The 21,428-nt window shown below is 43.4% G+C and overlaps 1 protein-coding gene across 2 annotated transcripts in view; it reads right to left on the bottom strand.

Annotated features, from left to right (window-relative positions):
• SLC9A7 (solute carrier family 9 member A7) overlaps positions 1–20,146 on the bottom strand; it is a 73,795-nt gene extending 53,649 nt beyond the window's left edge. For both annotated transcript variants that reach the window (XM_080612529.1, XM_080612530.1), the window contains exon 1: positions 19,717–20,146. In XM_080612529.1, coding sequence (XP_080468655.1) covers positions 19,717–19,975 — 259 coding nt within the window. In that variant the 5' untranslated portion in view covers positions 19,976–20,146. The remainder of the gene's footprint in view (positions 1–19,716) is intronic.
• Positions 20,147–21,428: the final 1,282 nt, after the last annotated feature.

Genomic DNA, 21,428 nt, shown 5'->3' with positions numbered 1-21,428 from the left:
ATATCAACAAAAACAATGATAGTAATAGGAAACAATAAGAGAAGAAATGAAAGCTCAGAAAACACAAGTGATGTACAATACAATTGCTCACCAGCCATTGACCTGTGCAGCAATTGGTCCCTTTCGGATAATTCCCCCCAGTTTATATACTGGCCATGATGTGCTGTGGTATGGAATAACCCCTTTGGCTAGTTTGGGTCAGGTGTCCTGTCTCTGCTTCCTCCAGTCTTCCTGTGTCCCTCCACACTGGCAGAGCATGAGACTGAAAAGTCCCTGATCAGGGTAAGTGCTACTGAGCAATAACTAAAACATCGGTGTGTTATCAGCATTGTTCTCAGACTGAAGCTGAAGCACAGCACTGCAGCAGCTGCTAGGAAGAAGAAAAGAAAAACCTGTTACAGCTGAAAGCAGGACATATAGGAATGCAAATCCAGCCTGACAGATAACAACCAGGCCGCTGATGCCTACAGAAGTACAAATATTCAATTAAAAATGTCCATCAGCAATAATCACAGATGTTCTGATGTCAGGAAGGGCAGTCACACTAACTCCCATCAAATCAGGGAACACATACGCATTAGCAGAGAGTTGCAAAAAAGCACATCGCTGTGACGTCAAGTCTACTACTAGCAAAGATCCTAAAGATGGCAACTGAGCACAAAATTTCACTGATCCGCTGAAAATACCCCAATATTCAAAATGTGCCTACATGGTTTATATAGCACTATGTCTTCAAGGGAAGAATCTCTTGCCCCTTGCTTCCCTCCCTCTAAAAATATATATCTCAAATAGCTACTATTTTAGCTACTGTTTTCAAGCTCTTAATTTGCTACTCAAACCCTCTTTATGCAAGACTTGTCATTAGTAATGAACTGTCACTAGCAAAACACGTTCAGGAAAGGTTATCTCTAACTGTAGATGTTTTCAAAAAGCACAACTAACATCTGCCATGGGTTTGAAAGCCCCTGGGTTTGCTTCTGGACTCAATCAAAACAGATTCCATAGCAAAAACTCAAATGCATGGAAACCATCTTCAGATCAGAATGTTAATACTGTGTGCAATAAATAGCACTTACATAAGTGTCACCATTTTATACAGTATTAACTGTATAATTACTTACTAAACTTTTATACAGTATAGCAGTGTTGTATTCGGTTTGTGCAGTTGCTAAACCAGCTGGTATTGATGGAATCAGAAGCCTAAGTCAGTCACAAGAGAGATGTCTGTTCCGATCTTCACAGGCAGTGCCAGGCACATTAGGTACCCATACCCTGCAAAATGCTTTACCAAACAATTTCATCCCAATTCTTTATTTTAAATGACATTGAACTAGCTTTCTAATGTTTTATCTATTTGAAGTGTTGTTCATAGTTGAACCAGATTGCTCTATCAAGAGCAAGCTGATAACGTGGTATGTTATTTAGTTGCTCTGGTATTGGAACACAGCAAAATGTTGCATGCTATGCAAGAGAACAGAAGCTGCCCAGTGATCACTTACTCCTTGATTAACACTGTATTCAGAAGAGGCTTGTATCTCTGAGGACAGAACTGCTGAAGTGCTTTATCAGAACACCATGGAAAACACTTGCATTTACTACCACCCCCCACGACAGGAGTGAAGTGGAATCTGAAGGCTTGCAGCTCACAGCCACAGTACTATTTATATTTGTGAACACAAAGAACATTTCAGACTCCAGAATCAACTCTGATCTTCAGCCAGTACAGCATGGTCTTCCTTCTTCAGTGCTCCTGGCAGAACACCACACAGCACCCAACTCAGAATTACAAGTACCTTTGTAGTGAGACTTGTCTGATAAGGTAAGTGCAGCTAGCAGTGGAAAGTAGAATTACAATCTAAAGTTAAAAGCTTTTAGTGAGAAACACATAAATTGAGAAGAGAGATACATTAATAGTGTATTCCAAGACAGTATGTGATCTGTGTCAGAGTATTCTACTGCACTTTTAATAAAACGAGTATGTTACCCAAAGCTAACATTTTTTGCCAGGCCAAATACTTCACAATATACTGACAACTGAACAAATGCCTGAACAATCTGTCCATTCATGACCACTGAAGTTCATCATTCCTACTTATACTTCATCCTTTGCAGATGTAGTAATCCTTCTGAATGCAGGCTTTCTTCGGGTTGCAAAGAGCAGCAATAGAGCCACAATGAAAATCCATCCAAAGAAAATCCAAGCTTTCAGAGCATGCACTGAACATTTGCTGCTGTGTACAATGGTCAGCTATTAGAAGTACACAGTCTTCAAAACAGGAAAATGGTGGAAAATGAGTCAAAAAGGGATTATGAAGTACTACATTCAGATGCCATATTTCAAAAGCTAAATGCCTCTGTATAAATAAAGTTGTTTCACAGCAACCTCCCTCCCAAATGCACAGAAAGACTACACCTTTTCTCACTCCTTTGTGTCTAGGGATAATGCAAAGAAAGAAGTAATGACAAAAATAAAACCAGATTACAGAAATGCTGAAATCCTGTTGCAGGCACTGTGAAGCATTCTGCTGCTTCTGTACAAAAAGTATGTTAGCGTCAGCTCCTGACAGTGACATGTTCTGAAGCTACAGCAATTAAAGTAGTTCTTAAGAAAAATTACTGCTGTGATGCCTATTCATGCCAAGGACCTAAAGAGAATAACCACTCCAGTGAGCCTTCCCTCAGCAGCAGGCAAACCAGATGCGCAGTGCTTTTGCTAGGACTTAATGTGAATAAAAAATTGCCTCCCAATTTTAAGTGTATTACACAATAGGCGCTACACCCCAGAAAATACACATTCATTGTAATTTATTTGTTTTTTGCAAAGCTTTTAGCTGGCTGTATCAATTTAAGCAAGAGGACTTGCTATGAAATATGGGCAGGTTAAGCAACAATAAATGGAAGATTGCTGTTAAGTGTTCAATGCCAGGCTGGATGGGGCTTTGAGCAATCTGGCCTAGTGGAAGGTGTCCCTGCCCATGACAGAGGGCTGGAACTAGATGATCTTAAGCTCCTTTCCAACCCAAACCATTCTGCAATTCTATGAAGACCAAATTTGTTAACTGCTTGTTACAGTTAAGTGCTACCTAGCAATTATACTCCTAGACACACAGGATCAGTTTTGGGATTGGAGCTAATTATTGTAAGGAAGCAAGTAGCCTATTTATCCTATCATATTCTTCTGGCATAAATAACTATAATATCTCAGAAGGAACAGCAGAACTTGAGTACAGCATTATCATTCTTATCATAACATTTCAGGTTGTGAGATCCAGATGGATGCAGAAGAAAAGTGTCACCTTCTGGCCTGTTAAACTAACAACGCATAAACAAAAGGTGTGCCCAGCTACTCGTGCTACATGCTGACAGGCTGAGCTGCCAGATCAGTGGGGAAACAGACTGCCGTCAGCCAAGTTTTAGACCACAAGCATCACAATAAAAGTATCTGGCAGATAATATTATTAAATGTATAAAATCTACATATTCAGAAACCGACACGACTGGGCACTACTAGAAGATTTGCTTGGAGCACTGGGTCCAGCTTTAGATACTTTCTAAGTGAAAGATCATCTTTTTCAGCAGCCTATGTGGAAGACACCTCATTAAGTTCAACTGAAAGTTAACAAGGTGTGCCACAATTCTCCTGTAACAACAATAACTTAAAATTTTGCACCAAATCAAACAGAAATAAAGGACTGAATGGATCTGATGAGATGCCTAATGCGCACAGTGCCTGATACCATGGCATTCACGGCAAACACCAAAAGCCCCACATAAAGCGCCTCCCCCCACTATTTTACCTAAAGTCCCATAAAAAAAAAAAAATAAAAAAATAAAATAAAAAAATCAGCTCTCCCTATAGCCGTTGGCTAGGAAAAAAGGCACAAGAAGTCACTCACACACCGCCATGCCAGGTTAAGACTTGGCAATGTGGAAAATGTACTCAGCACTCCTACTTTTTTGTAAGGGACACAGCAGCCTGGCTGCTTTGTACAGCTGACACTAAAGCAAAAATCACAGGCATGTTACAGGCACAGTTAAGGTATGCAAAGTCAGATCATGTTTAATTGGGGCCCTATATGATCATTACAAGAGCAAAGAGCACGCACAGCATTGGCTGCTTCAGAGCAGAGGGTTTTGCTTTACCCTGAACAGAACAGACGATGCTGGTAGAAATCACTGAGCAAGGACAGAATCACAGTTTATAATCCGAGTTCAGCAGCGAGTCTCCAAAGCATCCTTGAGCAAACTTTTCCTGTCACCTACTTCAGATCTAGTACTATTTTCCATCTTTAAGAGGCAAAAATTATTAAGCCTTTACAGTGCTTGGATACTGATAGAGTATTTCATGGAGCTGATGCACACATATACTTTATTTTTTCCACCCACATAAAGAGGTAGCATGAAAAACTGGGTCCTATATTAGGCTGATGAGCACCAGTGGCCCAACCATTCCCCTGCTCCCTGCTATGCTTGCTATGATCATGTATGCTAGGTGTGCCAAGCAAGTAGGAGTAGGAAGAAGAAAGCAGCAGCTTAAACAGTTGACTAAAAGTATTTTTACATGCTGAGCAATATAGTTGTGGTGGTTCAGAGGTGGTGCAAATGACACTGACTTCTAAGAATGTATGCCACATAGTCCAACAGCCCATCTCCAGAGCCAGAAACCCCCTCTCCACTTAATATCACAAAGGAAAGTGTTCTTTTTCAGAATTTCCTATTTATCACCTCAAAGGCTTGAGGTTACTGGACTGTGACCCACTGACTATGTAGAAGGTCTGCCAGATAACACAGGAATATAGCGATGAAAAGCCTAGACCAGAAATCCTAGTTTTTCAGCAACTGTTTTGTCACCCAAAAAAAGAACTCATATCCCCCCAGAATAATTCTGTCTTCCCAATATCAGTCTCTCAGCCAATTTCGATAAGCCCAACTTGAATCTGCTGCCTTCTCCTTGGCTACATCTCCCTCTGCAGATACAGTTCAGCCAAGCATTTCTCCTTGGGGTATTTGTTGCCCAGCAATTTTTTCTTCAGCTTCTTTTGGACAAGGTAGGTGACTTCTTCAGTACTGGCTGATCTGCTCACTGAAGCTTACAACAAAACTGCTTGGTCTTCAAGCACATCAAAACCTAAGTCATAGATAAATTTTCCTGGTCAATACAGCCACTTGTCTAGCCAAATGTGTTCTGCAAATGTAACAACCCAGTATTACCCTCAAGTCCGTAGAACCTGGTCAGTTTACATTACAGCATGAAAGTGAGCTTTTCTTCCAGACATTTTAAGAATAAAACACTGGTTTCAGTTTAATTCTTCTCAGCTTTGAAACCCAGTGTTATGGAAGGGGCCTCTGGCAAACATCTGCTAACGGGAATGAGTAAGGTCTTCCCAGTCCTTTTTAACAGCCCCAGAACACCCTCATGGTCACACCAGCCCACTGCCTCTGAACCACACAAAACTCCTGCCTGCTCAGGAACTTCCCATAAATCTGTATTTGTCAAACTGCTAAAGCAAATACAATGCAAAAGTAAATCACCTATAGTAAGAACCGTCAAATTGAGGAGCATACTTGATGATTACCCAAAGTGCACCAGATTGTGTTGATCATATATTTATTTCAATATATGATTCATAGACCTTTTATGTTCTCCATTCAATATACACCCACTTTATGTTTCAGGAAATTTAGAAACAGGGTGCCTACGTTTCTTTAGTTGACAAGGTTTTGTTTTTTTTTATGACATTATTAAAAAAAAAAAATATTATCTCCACATGTACAATGGCATCTTTTCCATACTAAGTGAAATACATAGACATACTGGTTCCAATCAAGTGAAGCATTAGAAAACTGTCTCTATGCTCGGAGAATATTACACAAGAACAGGCTATTCTGGAAAGTGAGAAATTCAGCTCCGAGGCATGTGTGTTGTTTGTGGGTGCACACATGTGGGTCAGAAATGTGACCAGCTCAAGGATCTGAGTCTGGAGAACACCATGCAGACATTGCTTCATTTGGATTCCAGCACTTTGCTGTATTACAAAAGCTGCCATCTTTTGTTCTTAAGCATTACCATTTTCTGCAATTTAGGGTTCTGAAGATGTCATAAAATTAGATTCACTAAAAGACTATTTTTACAATCTCATTATAATTTAGTGTTACAAATTAACTCAAATTCCCTCACTTGCCATTCCAAGAAAATTCTATAATATAAAACTGGTAGTAAATGATCATCAGTGATCCAAGTTTTCTCCTTATAGCTGAGCAGTCTGAACTTTGCCAATGAGTCAAACTTTAAGCTTTCTTTGAAAGTCCAAGGACTAAGAAGTAGGTCTTGCTTTTGACACTGACTATTAGCAAGTTAAACAATATGGTTTAATTCCTGTTATAATTAAATATTTCTAGAGACAGCGGCAACTTTACTTTTCACTTCACACAACCACTGATTCACATAGCATTAATTAAAAACTCTAAAACAACATACATACAACCAGGACAACAGCCGAGAACACTGCAACAGAGCAAGAGACATCAAGGGAAAAAAAACTACTTATGACACCAACAGTAAAAGTTTAATCTGAACACTGCAATGAAAGTCTGTACTGGAGATGTGGAGAGAGATAGGAACCAGCCTGAGCAATGGAAAAGACTGTGGCAGCAGGAGGAAGTTAAAAATGACAAGTTATTTCAGCTGTTCTGAGCTTGAGTCTATTACCACATGATCTGAAGAGGCAGGGAAGTGAGCAAAGAGGCTTGGAACTAGATGACCTTTAAAAGTCCCTTCCAACCCAAACCATTCTGTGGTATGACTTTAGCCAGTGACAGTAACAAACCAAATGCTTCTGAGGTGGTTTTCTGTTTGTCTGGTTTTGGTTTTAAGAACATAACTATACATTTAAGCAGTACCTTAAAGACTGAAGTCCTGACGGAAGAGTATTAGCTTCAACAAGCTAAGAAGAAAGTGTTCATAAACATGAGATAGATTGTGCTTGCACATCCTGCCTCCACCTTCCAGTCTTTAGGAGAGAGGCTCTGTCATAGGTACATGCAACATGTAATGCAAAGTTTATCCCACCCCTAATTAGGGTAGACAAAACACATATCTAATGTCAGAAGCACCTAATCCAAAGAAATCAGGTATTTTTGTCTGAAGTGCAGAAAAGTTTTGCATTTTGGAAGAGATCCCAAAACCATTGAAGTAGAAAACTGAAAGTGTTGAAATAAATACATTCAAGCATTTGCCAGCAAGAGCAATAAACTCTTTTTTACAGTCCCCCGAGGGGAAGTGGAACATAGTCAAGTGCTAGGCATCACTAAGATGTCTATGTTGACATTTCTCCGTTTCATGCAAGCACATGTAAAAACTGAGTATGCTGGAATCACATTTAGTTACTGCAGCTTAACGAAACAGGTCACCATTAGGAAATCGCTCACTAGCTCTTCAGTCATGCAGTGCTGAGTAAAAGATTAATTTCATGTCTATGAATCTCTGTAAAAGATCATTAGGAACATGGTCACCCACTGGATTTTTTGGAAGCCCGGGAAGTCTGTGTGTGTTCTGAGGAGGCTTTTTCTCTCCAAGAGTGAAATTTGGGCATAGCAAACTCCCTGAGACCTCAGTAAGTCAGAATTCCAGAGAAAAATTAAACCTGGTACACAAGCACAATCTTTCTATTCAAGCTCCTGAAGTGTGAAGAACGTGTCTGGGGCTGAGCAGGTAAACACATTGCTCTAACACATGTGAATATGGTTGAAAAACAGTTCAAGTTTTCTACAGATAAAAATCAACTTCATAAACAAAATATTTGCTAAGTTAGATAATATTGCCATGCAGAAACGAAAAGCAGTAATGGTTAGGCTGAAATGTTGTATTGACACACAGTTGCCCATATGAAAGTCTGTTCCAGCATTAAGGCTACCTCACTCATACCATCACGCCTTCAAAACACTGAGAATGATTCACTGTAAGCAGTGTCTGCTGGGAATAGGCTCCCTGCAAGACACTAGTATTGCAGATAAGTATGATGGAACAGTACCTTTTATGCTGTGCAGCTGTCACAACTGCCAAAGTATAAAGCTTCAAGACAAGCTAAACAAGCAGAACTGCCCACTTCAATTCTGTGAGACAGGAAAGGATGCTAGGGCCAGCCTTGCTAGCCATGTTCACAGAAGGTTACATACAGTTACCCTCCTCTGCAATTAATAATCAACATTACATAATATTAAACTAGAAAACAAAAGATAATCCATGAGGAACAATCAGGTGGCACTTCCACAGTAGGAATAAGCAGTTACACAACTTCCTCCATGGTTATTCCTGTATTTTCCAGCCATTGCAGAACTGCACTGTAGTCAGCAATGCCAACTCCACAGACTGCTGCTTGTCTCCTGTGCATGCCCCTTCCACCTCAGGTGGCATATCCCTCCTGACTAGCCAAGAAGCTCTCTGTTTGTCAAACTCCTCTATCAAGTCCAATTTCCAAAGGCTATTTAGAAAAAGACAATTACATAGCAAAGCTAAAAGTCAGCTGGGATAAGTTGGTATTTCAAGCCAAAAATAACAAGTTTAAATATAGGATCTACTAGCAAACATAAATATAGCGTGAACTGTATTCTCCCTCTCTCAATCGCATTAGGTCATCAGCTTCATTGCTCATACAGAGACAAGCACAGTATCAATTAGGTAGAACCTAGCTAGCTCTTTGATGACTGCTGATACATGAAAAAATAACCCAGATCATTTTTAAACATGCCCAGATGAAGTCTCCGCTTCTCCAGATGTCTGGGTTTTTCTAAATACTTCAGAGTATAAGAGTAACTTGCAATTCACCTACAAAAACCAGCCAGACTCAAAGACTGCAAATAATGGTGCTGGGTGTACAGGGAATGTAAATACATTATCTTCAGCCTCAGCAGAGTTTTGGAGGGGCAAGTGTCCAACTCCATAGCAGGTGACTTGTATGTTCATCCAAGGCTGTAAAGCAAGTTCTCCAGCTGCAGAAGAGGGTGAATTCTGGGGCTGAACACTAACAATTCGCTAAAAAGACAATTTAAGGAAGAACAGTAAAGCTATCTCATGGATAAGGAGGTTGTTCCCAAGAAAAAGGCCATTACACAATCAGTAAGCACAATGAAGACTTACATGTAGAAAAGAGCAAACAGGAAGGATGGTGAAGCAGTAAAACAGCAGAGAAGTATATAACACTTCAAATGCAGATACCCTTTCTCTAATGAAGGACTTGATATCAAGTGCTAAGAAGTGGTAGGGTAAGAAAACCCTAATTTCTCAGAATTAGTGTGGAAGCAGTATCCATCCTAATGGATTCAAAGAGTACAAATCAAAAGCTAGTCACATACATGTGATGAGACACTGGATATTTTCAAATTATCACCAATTATGACATTTTGTATTGGTATATCATATTAGTTCCTGATGACTGGAAAAAGGGAAATATAACCCCCGTTTTCAAGAAGGAGAAAATGGATGACCCAGGGAACTACAGACCAGTCAGTCTCACCTCTGTGCCTGGCAAAATCTTGGAGCAGATTCTCCTGGAAGGCATGCTAAGGCACATGAAAACAACAAGGTGGTTGGTGACAGCCAGCATGGCTTCACTAAGAGGGAATCCTGCCTGAACAATTTGGTGGCCTTCTATGATGGGGCTACGGAACTGATGGACAGGGGCAGAGCCGTTGGCATCATCTACCTGGACTTGTGCAAAGCGTTCAACACTGTCCCACATGACATCCTTGTCTCTAAATTGGAGAGACATCAATTTGATAGATGGACCACTTGGTGGATAAAGAACTGGCTGGATGGCCGCACACAGAGAGTTGTGGTCAATGGCTCGATGTCTGGGTGGAGACCAGTAACGAGTGGTGTCCCTCAGGGACCGGTGTTGGGACCGGTCTTGTTCAACATCTTTGTCGCTGACATGGACAGTGGGATTGAGTGCGCCCTCAGCAAGTTTGCCGATGACACCAAGCTGTGTGGTTCGGTTGATACGCCGGAGGGAAGGGATGCCATCCAGAGGGACCTTGACACGCTTGTGAGGTGGGCTGATGCCAACCTGATGAAGTTTAACCATGACAAATGCGAGGTCCTACACCTGGGTCGGAGCAATCCCAGGCACAGCTACAGGTTGGGCAGAGAAGAGATTCAGAGCAGCCCTGCAGAGAAGGACTTGGGGGTGTTGGTCGATGAGAAAATGAACATGAGCCGGCTTCAGTGTGCGCTCGCAGCCCAGAAAGCCAACCGTATCCTGGGCTGCATCAAGAGGAGCGTGACCAGCAGGTCGAAGGAGGTGATCCTACTTTGCTCTCATTGTAGTTTCTCGCTACTCGTGTGGTGAGGGACAGAAGCACTAGTTCCCTCCGAACTAGGGTCAAGACACAGAGCATTCATGGAATGCGGGTCAACAACGACTTATTGCGCAGTTACAATTCCTTATATCTGCCGCCTAAGCACCTCCCCAGAGTCAGCTGGTTCCTGTCCCTCCTAGCAGCTTTCCGTCACATCACATGATCTTCCATGCGCCAATCCCTACACTCAGGAGACCTCACTTGGAGTATTGTGTGCAGTTCTGGTGTCCTCAACATAAAAAGGACATGGAACTGTTGGAACAAGTGCAGAGGAGGGCCACGAGGATGATCAGGGGACTGGAGCACCTCCTGTATGAAGATAGGCTGAGAAAGTTGGGGCTGTTCAGCCTGGAGAAGAGAAGGCTGCGTGGAGACCTCAGAGCAGCCTTCCAGTATCTGAAGGGGGCCTACAAGGATGCTGGGGAGGGACTCTTCATCAGGGACTGTAGTGACAGGACAAGGGGTAATGGGTTAAAACTTCAACAGGGGAAGTTTAGATTGGATATAAGGAGGAAGTTCTTTACTGTGAGGCTGGTGAGTCACTGGAATGGGTTGCCCAGGGAAGTTGTGAATGCTCCATCACTGTCAGTGTTCAAGGCCAGGTTGGATGAGGCCTTGGGTGACATGGTTTAGTGTGAGGTGTCCCTGCCCATGGCAGGGGCGTTGGAACTAGATGATCTTAAGGTCCTTTTCCAACCCTAACTATTCTATGATTCAAAGCTATGGCAAAGGTTAATAACAGTTTTCATGTTTAATCTGATTCTTGAATTAAGGGGATAGCATCTGAGCCTCAGAAGCAATGACCCAGCATGCTGGCACCAATCCATGCCCTGCTGCTGAGCCAACACAGGGAAGATTCTTATCTGTAGGGGACACCAAGCCACATGAGAAGCTTTCTCTCCAGCTAGCTGTCGATGGCAAGAGTTGCAGGTGCATACACCACACAGCCACACACAGCCAGCACACTGAAGATTGTCATCTTATGCACAAACAAGTTAATGGCATTTTAGAACACATTTATACTGTGCTCCTTGATTTCCATCTCTTTGTTTTGTTTGTTTTTTTTTTTTGTTAAGAATAGTCCCCAGCTTCATAATGAAAGAGTAGGAGAACAAGTCAAAGAGCATCTATTTTTTAAAAATCTCCTCAGTACTAATTAAGTTTTTTTTAAGCCTAAGTGGGATGAGAAGACACCTATGGAGAGGCATGGCATTCAGAATAAGCATACCGCTTCATTTAAACACTTCCACAAAGCCGGCACACCAAGGTGTCCATCAGACACACAACCCTGCTGTTCAAACTGCCCCCTCCAAGGAGCTTATACAAGGTAACAATACAAAAGTTATACACTCATGATGTGCACTTAAGGTTTGCACCAAGTATTTCAGTGGCCTCCAGCTGCCTTTAAAACCATTTGCTACAGATGTATTTCAACAGGGCAGGGATATTTTGAGAAAAAAACAAACCCTACAAGCAGAGAACAGCTATGGAGAAGTAGCGCAGGCTGCAGCAGAACTGCAAGCTCATAAGCACAGCATTATGGGCAGGACCACCAGCAGCAGAGCTACCCCATGGCTGGGCCACCCAGGGTAGGATGCAGCTAGCACACAGACACCTCCTGGCAGCAGTGCTGCACCTACGAGAGGTTTTGCCAGGACAGACCTATCAGGTAGTGGTGGGATCTTTCTCTCTCCATGCATCACTCGCACATATAGCTGTATCAAGAGAAATGCAGAGCTTAAGCTCAGCCTTTGAAAATTAAATACTGAAGCCAGGAAGAAAGCACAGAAACCATGCACCTCCCCTGCCTAAGAGCAGTTCGCCTCCTCTACTCTAATTGAGAAGGAGCATTCAACTAGTTCTCCCCAATCAAAGAAACAACACCACAAACCAAAACCACCAGCTTCTTCCACCATAACTTTCAAGGCACCTTTAAAGTTAATTGTCTGATTTCAGGGCGGGGGGAGAGAAGAAGAAAAAAAAGTTAGTTTTGTACTGTTTCTCTTCCCTCCCTTCATACTCAGTTAATTGCAGGCTGAAGTGCTTTTTAATAGGGAGAGAAAAAAAAGCAGTGCATTGAGCTAAATTACCCATCTCTGGCAGACACAGAAATTATCTGATCTGCTGAGAACAACTGTGGTTTTTTTACAACACTAGTAAAAACTCCTTCAAGATAAATGCCCTTCTAAAAAATGTAATTGCTTGTATCACATCGTTTCAATACAGACACCACTTAGTGTGGGGGAGAAGGGCTATGTTCAGCATTAAATGGAGATAAAGCATTAATCCTGAGTCATAAATAAGCACTCTGCTGAAGTTAAAAAAAAAAAAAAGTCTACAAGCTGGTATTTCTGGCTGTCAGAGTGGAAACAACAGCTTTGAGTTAAATACTGAGGCTGTCTCCTGAACAAACAGGGACAGTTCAGCAGCTCAGTGCCAGACTCACAGCAGTCAGCATGTGAGCAAGGAAAGAGCATCCATGATATACAGAACCTGTTAAAGGGCTAAAGAGGGATTGCAAACTGGTTTTACTTCTGACCCCTAACAGGCCAAGATGCATACATCTGGGCTGCAGGAGATGTCCTATAACACTGCACAGATCTGAGGGGTTTTTGTTTTAAATGATGACTGGTCTGTGGTTCCTGCTTCAGATTTCTGATTTCTAGATCAGTAAGGGGGTGGATAATGCCACCTCTGCGTAATGGAGAGAATGGTTAGGGTTCAAGTAGCAGGGGATGGGGGTATAGGGAAATATCTCCCTACTAGAAGGAAGGGACAGGTTTCACCCAGCTCTTCAAGATGTTGCCTTAAACAAACCTACAGAGTAGCGTGGTAAAGGGAAGACTATTTTCCTGAGGAAAGATGGGGAAAAAAGGCTACTATGCACCCACAAAGCCAGGTTCGTGAGGACAGAGGACAAAGAGGAATGTAGCTAGCTGAACCATGACACTTTTCTATCACAGGGAATGTAACCTTCCTATCACTGTTTCCAGAGCTATCTGTGTGTGCTGTGGGAAACCATCCCAGTTTGGAGGCAAGGCCAGACCCTTGAGAAGGGAGAGTTTGGGCCACACCAATCCAGAAACAAGGCTTACACCTGTCTCCAGTTTTGCTGGGAGCACACACAACAGAAGTCTAGAGTTTCAGCTCTGTTAGCGAGCCCACGCAGTGATTTAGAAAGGTGTTTCACAGGTTTCACTCCTGCACCTAAATGCTTCCCAGGACTGCCTGTACAGATGAAGCAGAGGCACTTCCTGCTGTGCACATAATCGCTTTGAGTGAAGGTGATTTCAGTGTTAAAATGCTCTAGTCTTTCTATAGCACAGGAATTGAGAAAGGTCTATAAAAGACACACCGCAAGAGAAGGCACAGCCAGAATCACTTCAGTCCACCACAGCTTTTTTTAACTAAATATTGGAAAGAACAACATCTGAATTGTTCACTTTGTTTTGCATAAGGTATAAGCCAATGCAGGATTGTGAAACCCAGAGATAAAATTACATACCAGTTGCTACATAGATTTTCATTAACATAGCCAAGGAAGCACTCCCTGCTACCCTTCTGTGACCGTCTATAAAACAAAGGCCTACATAACCAAGCAGAAAGGAGACAGCTAAAAATCTAGATCCAATCTGTCCCATCCACCTCCTCCAAAAATCACACAGAGCCCCAGTGATAAGCTAGAACAGCACTGAGATGGGGACACCTTCAACACCTGACAAGCAGCTTTGGGCATCCTGTGGGACTTGACAGCTTTTATACACTCCCTCACTATCCTCTTGTCAGTTTTCTCACCTGCACCAAGAGCAGAAGCTACTATAATAGCTATAGACACTCTGCACCTACAGGGGAGCTCGGTCGTTGGGTTGTTTCAGGAAGATTCATTGGAAGACCTATTTTAGAAATTTCTATTACAAGGTAGCAAAGACAAATTGGAAAAGTTGCAAAAAATCTTCAGAAGTGGACTAAGGAAAGCTTCAAGCGCCTACAGATCCTAGACAAGCGCAGCACCAACCTGTCATGCACTGCAGGACCACCTTACTGTCTGAAAACAAGCTTGTGCACCAGACATCAGGTTACCTATCCACGGCTCAGCACACTCCAACCAACACAGCCCATCACTGAGCATACACACAGGACAGGAAGGCAGGCAGATGTGAGATCTGCAATATTACAGAACTGGCATCTGTTAGTGATAACTTTCTAATTCAGATGACAATTACAGTACCTGCAAAGGAATCCCTTCCCCTTAAGCCTCACTTTGGTTTCTACAACCACATGGTGTTGTAGGGCAGTACCAGCTTTAACAGCCACTTTTGTCTCATAGAGGAAATCCAGGCTTGCCATTTCTCTCTCCTTTAGATCATGCTGGTAATCAGAAGGATATTCTGGTGCTGATTTGATAGAATATTTCATGAAGCTGAATTTAACAAACAAAAATGAACTAATTTAACTTAATGCTATTAAAACCTCTGTCCTCCTCAAAGCAACCAACACCACCACATCCCACCACCCCAAAAAAATCAAAACAAAACAAAAACCCAAAAACCCCACATACAATCAAAGACCCCACAAAAATCACTGCTCTCTGCTCCGAGGACTACAGCTGAATCACAGCTGAATTATTATACTTCAAAGGCATTTCAGAAATATTAGCAATTTCTAAACTATTCAACTATCCCTCCTGAAGAATAAGTCTGACAACAGATTAACAGGTTAACAACAGATACACAGCATTTCTGCTAAAATCTCTCACAAGATAAAATAAGCTCCATCCGGCTACAGACCACAAAGCAAGCTTACAGATGAGATTTGCAATACAATTAAAATATCCTGAGCAGCCAAAAAACTGCGCAAGACTCATGTGAAAGCCCGTGAAAGAATATCCAGGAAGAACAAGCAGGTTGCCAGAGAAAGGGTGATGTTCTCAAAACTAGGTGCTGAGAGTTATGCTTCTAAAGCTATTATTAGAAGGCTTGTCTGAAAGTGGCTTATTAAATACCGACATTGCCATTATTTTGATGGCTGTGGGAGATGTGTCAGGTCATCTCTAGCATGTGTAGAGACTAAAATTGTAACAGACAGTGCTGCAGCCGAGTGAGCTAAAAATAGGCCTTTTCTGTATCTACTCTGTGGATACAGAAACTTAGACTAAGTATTTCAGAACAAAAAAGATGTTTTCATCCTCAATGTTTACCCCATCTCTCATTTGTGATCCACAAAAGGTAATAGAAGTTTTACATGCCTTTTCATATATTGTTTTTCTCCCTCCACACCAAAGTCCAATTTTGCTTTTACTTTTACCTGCAGCGCTAGCACATGTGGCCTCCAGACAGTTCCAGAACACCACCACAGTTGAGAAGGTGCCTGGTAGGACTTACACCCAAATTACTGCTTTTGAAAAGGGACAAACTAGCTGCCTGATGGGAGTGATACCACTGGATCTGCTGACACACATCTACTTATTCAGATAGCTGCTTTTTAAAGAGCAGGGTGCTGGGAGCCCACCATCACTTCCCATCTTTAAGCTCTTCCCAGAGCTCTTGAGGTGCACAGTCCATGTCCTCTGGTGCCCTACCAGATGAGGATGCTCCTAAGAGAGTGAAGAAACCTGCCAAACACAGAGTTGAACACCTCTGTTGAACCCCTTCAGGTAAAACACAGCTCAGAACGCTTTACCCTTGGGACTCAGACCAGCACAAAGACAAGGAGCATCATGATCACTATGACAAGCTGGAATACATGGATCAGCAAAGTCTCAATTCCTTAATTGCTCTGTTATGGTTTGGTTGTTTGGGGTTTTTTAATTGCTCCATAATGACTTACATTAGTAACACTGTTGCTAGAGCAGCTGCACAACATTTGCAAGTATTTAACTTTCATAGAAGCAACCCCCTTGTTACAGTGTCAAGACCAGATTCAATCGTATTTAGCACTTTATAAGCCAAGTACATCTTATGAAATGACCTGTGGGTGATCATAGTGCAATGCTATGGTGCATATTTATTTTCAGATCTATACTGCACCTGAACCTGCAGCTTTCGACAGAAGGTATTTTAAGATATTCAAAAAAGTTAGGTTCCTTCCACTTTCACATACGCAATTGCCAGATCTATCATGCGCAGCTGAAGTTTTCACATTGCTTCATCACAAACAAGATTAAGTGGCACATCACCAAAAAAAAAAAAAAAAAAAAAAAAGGTGGGGAAGAGGGGGAAACAGGGCTGCAAGTCATTAAACACCCATATCAGCTCTGTGTTAGTTCACATCTCGACAGACATTTCCAGAGAAAGATATTTAACACATCAGAATAACACAGACAGACAAGCAGCGACTGTCTGTTGAAGAACAGTGACAACACAGGAAATAAGAAACAGGGAAAGACTACATAATGATTTTAATGACACCTTAATCGTCAATCAAAGCAGCTAGCACAATGAAGTTATATACAACACAGCAAATCTGGATGCTGGTTAAAGCCCTGACTTCTGGAAGCAGCTTCTCTGCTTACTGTTTCAAGCCAGTGTTGTGCTACCTGATGCCTACTGTAGTCCTGTTGAAAGAGGTCTCATTGCACATTAAATTAATCATGGCTAGATAAAAAGAAACCCAACTCCATCACCTCTTCTTAAAGAGCAAAAGGAACTAGCAGCCATCAAGAGCTGCAGTTGTAATAGCTCAAGTCAAATGTGTATTTCATCCAATACCATCATCCAAACATTCATCACTTTGAAACCAACAGGTTTTGAGGGGTTTTAGGTACAACAAGCCAGTTTTTTCCAGGTCATGGTTTCCATAATAAAAATTAATCAGCACTGAAGTGATGACTTAATTCTCCTGTAAATGAAAGCCACTTATTTGGGTAGCATTGGAAACCACTGTGATAGAAACTCTGCAATTTTTCTGTTAAAAAGTTGAAGTCAAGTGGTACAAGTGCTGTAGTCTTGACCATAAAACCATATGAAAATTACCTACTGTGCTGAATTTGGAGCCTGCACCATTAACATATTATTAAATACATCCTTAGGAGAGTACCTAGACACCCAAAACTGGTTTGGGTGTTTGGGGTTTTTTGGGGTTTATGAATGTGTGGAATTTTTTTGTTGGTTTTTTGTTTGTTTGGTTTGGGTTTTGTTGTTGTTGGTTGGGGTTTTTTTTGTTGTGGGTTTGTTTTGTTTTATTTGGTGTGTGTGTTTTTATGACTACAAACTCTGGTTGACATACTGCCTAATGATTTTGTGCTTAAGTCAGACTGATCAAACACATGCCTCTTAAATACATACACAGTTAAAAACACACATACAAAAAAACAAACACCCCCCTGCCAAAAAAAAAAAAAAAGGTGTATTTTTCAGATATCACATTATCAGCAAAATAGAAACCCATCTCAGCTTTGCCACTGTTCTTTAAGTGACAAGGAAGAAGAGAAGCTCTTATTTGAAGAATGAAACCTGGTTATCAGAAGCGTAACAGACAGTTATTATGACACTTGCAATGTCCTTTTCTTTGCTCTAAAGGAAGCCTGCAAAATGCTTAAGTGAAGCTGGGCCTCAGCAGAGCTTTACTGGCAAGGTTAGCTGTGTTAGAAAGGAACTGAACTTACTAAACATGCTTCTTCAGATGTTTGCCACAACACAGCAAGGGTCTGTTTGGGAGAGAGATCATGTATTTTGGTAGACTAGAGGGACTCATTTAGAAGATGAGTCTATTGAGGAATAACCTATGAAAAGAAAGTGATTCAAGCAAGGGTACACCAAGAATATGCAATGGTTAGAGCCAACCCTTCTTTCAGCAGTGCTGCCTATGGGCATAGTACCATTCCTAATACACCGTTTCAGCACTTGTATGTTAAATTGGAAATCTAGCATCCATTTCATGGATCAGGAACTGGATATTAAACTAATTTGAGTTTCATGAGAGGTAAAAGCTCTCCAGTTGAACAGCATCTTATTTCCCACACAGCTCAAACAGATACCCAAACGCCCTCAGTGCCCTGCTACTTGTATTGCATACATTAGTACTCCCACATACATAGGATTTCCACCATAAACTAAACCACCTAATGGTCATAGAGCAGAGGTGAACTTTCTGAAGGTGACAACACAAGCGTAGTATCTAAACAACGTCTTCAATACAACCTTACCCCATCTCTTCCTGTCAGCACACATACAGTTAACCTACCCCCTCCTGGGCACTACCTCAGCAGCTAAGCACTACCATGCTAGTGTAGAACTTACTTATATGCCTAATTGTTAATTTGCCAGTTTTCACCAACAAGCATATGTGAAAGAGACAGCAATGCAGCAAAGAGATCAGTGACTAAGAGCAAATTGGGATGATTTAAGAGAAGCATCAGCAGAGGAAAATTCCACTGCTTTGCAAGCAATCATATAGCTCTCAAGATCAGTAGTACTCAGAGAGGAAACAGTTTTCTTTTCCCCTCCCCTCGAGTGCTGAATTTCTCATCTGTGGTTACCCTCAGTATGTTTATCCTGACCAGCACCGGGTAGGTGTTTCACACCATTCATCAGGAACCGACTCAGCTCATAAAGAAGAAATGCCCTCGGTACTACAGTAATAGCCAATCACCAGCAGACAAATCATTTTTAAACGGATGGCTGCTCCTCATCGCAGCCGTTTATGCTGCGTAGCAAACTGCACACAGAATACAACTGCGAGCGTTTGCAGCGGAGCGAGCCCTCCGCAGCACTAGCCGAGGCTCACCTGCGGTCCTCTGCGCCAGCCACCAACAGCACCGGCGCAGAGCTCCGCTCCTCCAGACCATCATCCGCACAACCGCTTCTGCTGAGAAATTTACTTTCCCTTTACACACAGAGGGGGCTGGAGAGGACAAACTCGATTCAGTACAGTCCTTACTCCACCAGGTGGGCTTAGGGCGAGCTGCGGCGCTGTCTAGGGTGTCTGGTATCACTGCGGTCAGCGGTACCCAGCAAACTCAGGCCACCCGCGACAGCGGCATGACAGCAGTCAGAAGCAAACCCCACAACAACGAAGTTTAAACACGCTCTTTTCACACAGGAAAGGCTCCGGCGGGGTGACGGGATCCGGGAGCTGATGGGCTGTGCCGCCCCCCCCGCCCCCCCAGGGCGCGGCCTACCCCTGCGCTGTCTCCCGCCAGCCGCGACGGGGGCGAGAGGCTGCAGCCCTCCCGCCCCTTAACTCGGTTCTGCGAGGGCGGCGGGGGCGCAGCCGAGCACAGGGGCCCGCCGCCGCAGGCACCCCTGCCGGCACCTGCCGGGGGTGACACCGGCCCTCAGGGAGCCGGCTGCACGGGGGAAGGGGCAGAGAGGAGCGGGGCTGAGGCGCGGGCAGCGCTGGCCGAGGCTCGGTGGGACTCACCGTAGATCATAGCCAGGCCGGTCTCATGGAGGAAGCGGACGCGGCGGTGCTTGAAAAGCCAGATGGTAAGGATGGTGAGAGTGAGGAGCAGGATGAAGGTGAGGAGGCTCACACTGTCCTGCCGGTGGCTCTCCTCCGCCTCCTTCTCGGTGGCGAGCTCCTCCATGGCGCTGCTGCTCCTCTCCGCCGCCCGCAGCCCACCGGCTGCTAACAGAACAAGCGGGAGCATCGGCAGCCGGCGGCGCAGGGGCACAGCCATGGCTGCGGGCGGCTGCGACTCCCTGTTCCCCACCCGCCGCGGCGGCCGGCAGGCACTGCCCACTGCCTGGCCGGCGGTGGAGGGAGGAAAGGAGGGAGAGGCCCCAGCACGCAAGATCCCGCCTGCCACCGCCTCCCCCGGCCCCTTAAAGGCGCAGCCCCAGCAGCGGTGGCCTCGGTCGGGGAGTACGGGCTCATCTGCCGTAAGAATGCTGCGTTCTCCCTACTCTGGGCTCGACCCCGTGGAAATGAAGAGGTGGGAGGTCCCAGGGTGGGTGAGAACGGCCCTGTCCAACCCCACCCCGGAGCTGGTTTCGTTTCGGAAATCTCGGGTGCTCGTCCCGGTCTCCCCATGTCCTACAGCAAACTGATGCGCAGCGGCTGCTCAGGTGCGGTGTTGGATGGAAATCATCACCCTGGAGCCCGCCCTGCCAGCGTCCGAGCTGGAGGAGCTGCGGGTCTCCGTGAGACCTGGGAGGGAACCAACGCAGGCACCGGTCGCTCCGGCACTCTACGAACTGGCAGACGTTCTCCCAAAAGAGCGAGAATATGCTCATTAGAGTCATCAGAGTGCTTCCCACCTAGGCTTTTTTTTTTCTTTTTTTTTTTTCCTCCTTCTTCCCAGCATTTTTCATTCGAAATGTATTTGCTATTAAAAAAGCCCAAAACATGTGTTTTAAAATCATCTCGGGTTGGGGAGAGAAAGAAAAGTCACTTTCTGTTTCTTGCAAACAAGCCAAAATCGAAACTTTCTTCTTTAGCTTTTTTTCTTTACTCAATGCAACATTTTCATTATTTTATTTTTGCCGGTAAGACCAGGGAATTCTGAGTAATGAAAGTGTTTGGTTCTTAAGAAATGCTTTAAAACTCGTGTTTATGCAGTTTTTATCAGCAGCAGCAGCAGGAGTGTGCTTTGCCTTTGGCTGCCGGAGGAATCCCCTCCCAGTTCCCAGCAGTGGCGTGAGCAGCGCTGACCTTACTGCTTCTGTGACATTTCTCCCAGAACTATTTTCAGTCACAACTTCCAACATATACTTCAGCCGTTATTTTGCATAAGAAGAAAGCAGAATATGTTTGGCCACGTGTTTAATTAGTTATATGGCAGATGCTATCTCCTTTAGTGCTGTCCTTTTCCCCAACATTGCTGCCTGGCTGTTTCTGAAGGTATTTATTGGGGTGGTCTAGTTACAAGAGTATCTCTTCCAGACTTTCTCTTCTGCTAGTGGATCTGGAATTGTCTCTTGTGACACATACTTTTGTTTAGGAGACTCCTTTTTGGAAACATTTCAAGATGACAGCTATGTAAATCCACATTTTATTTTTTTTTTATATGCAGTCCTTTTAAACATGGTATTTATGCAAACTCCTCAGCAACTCTCAAAATCTGCTATAATTGTCTGCAATTACCTTTAAACATTTGATTGTGCAGGGCTGCAAGTTTACATTGATAGTGC

Source organism: Psittacula echo (assembly GCF_963264785.1).
Source record: "Psittacula echo genome assembly, chromosome: 3".
In the NCBI taxonomy this organism is placed as follows: domain Eukaryota; kingdom Metazoa; phylum Chordata; class Aves; order Psittaciformes; family Psittacidae; genus Psittacula; species Psittacula echo.
This window is presented reverse-complemented; position numbering and strand designations above follow the sequence as displayed.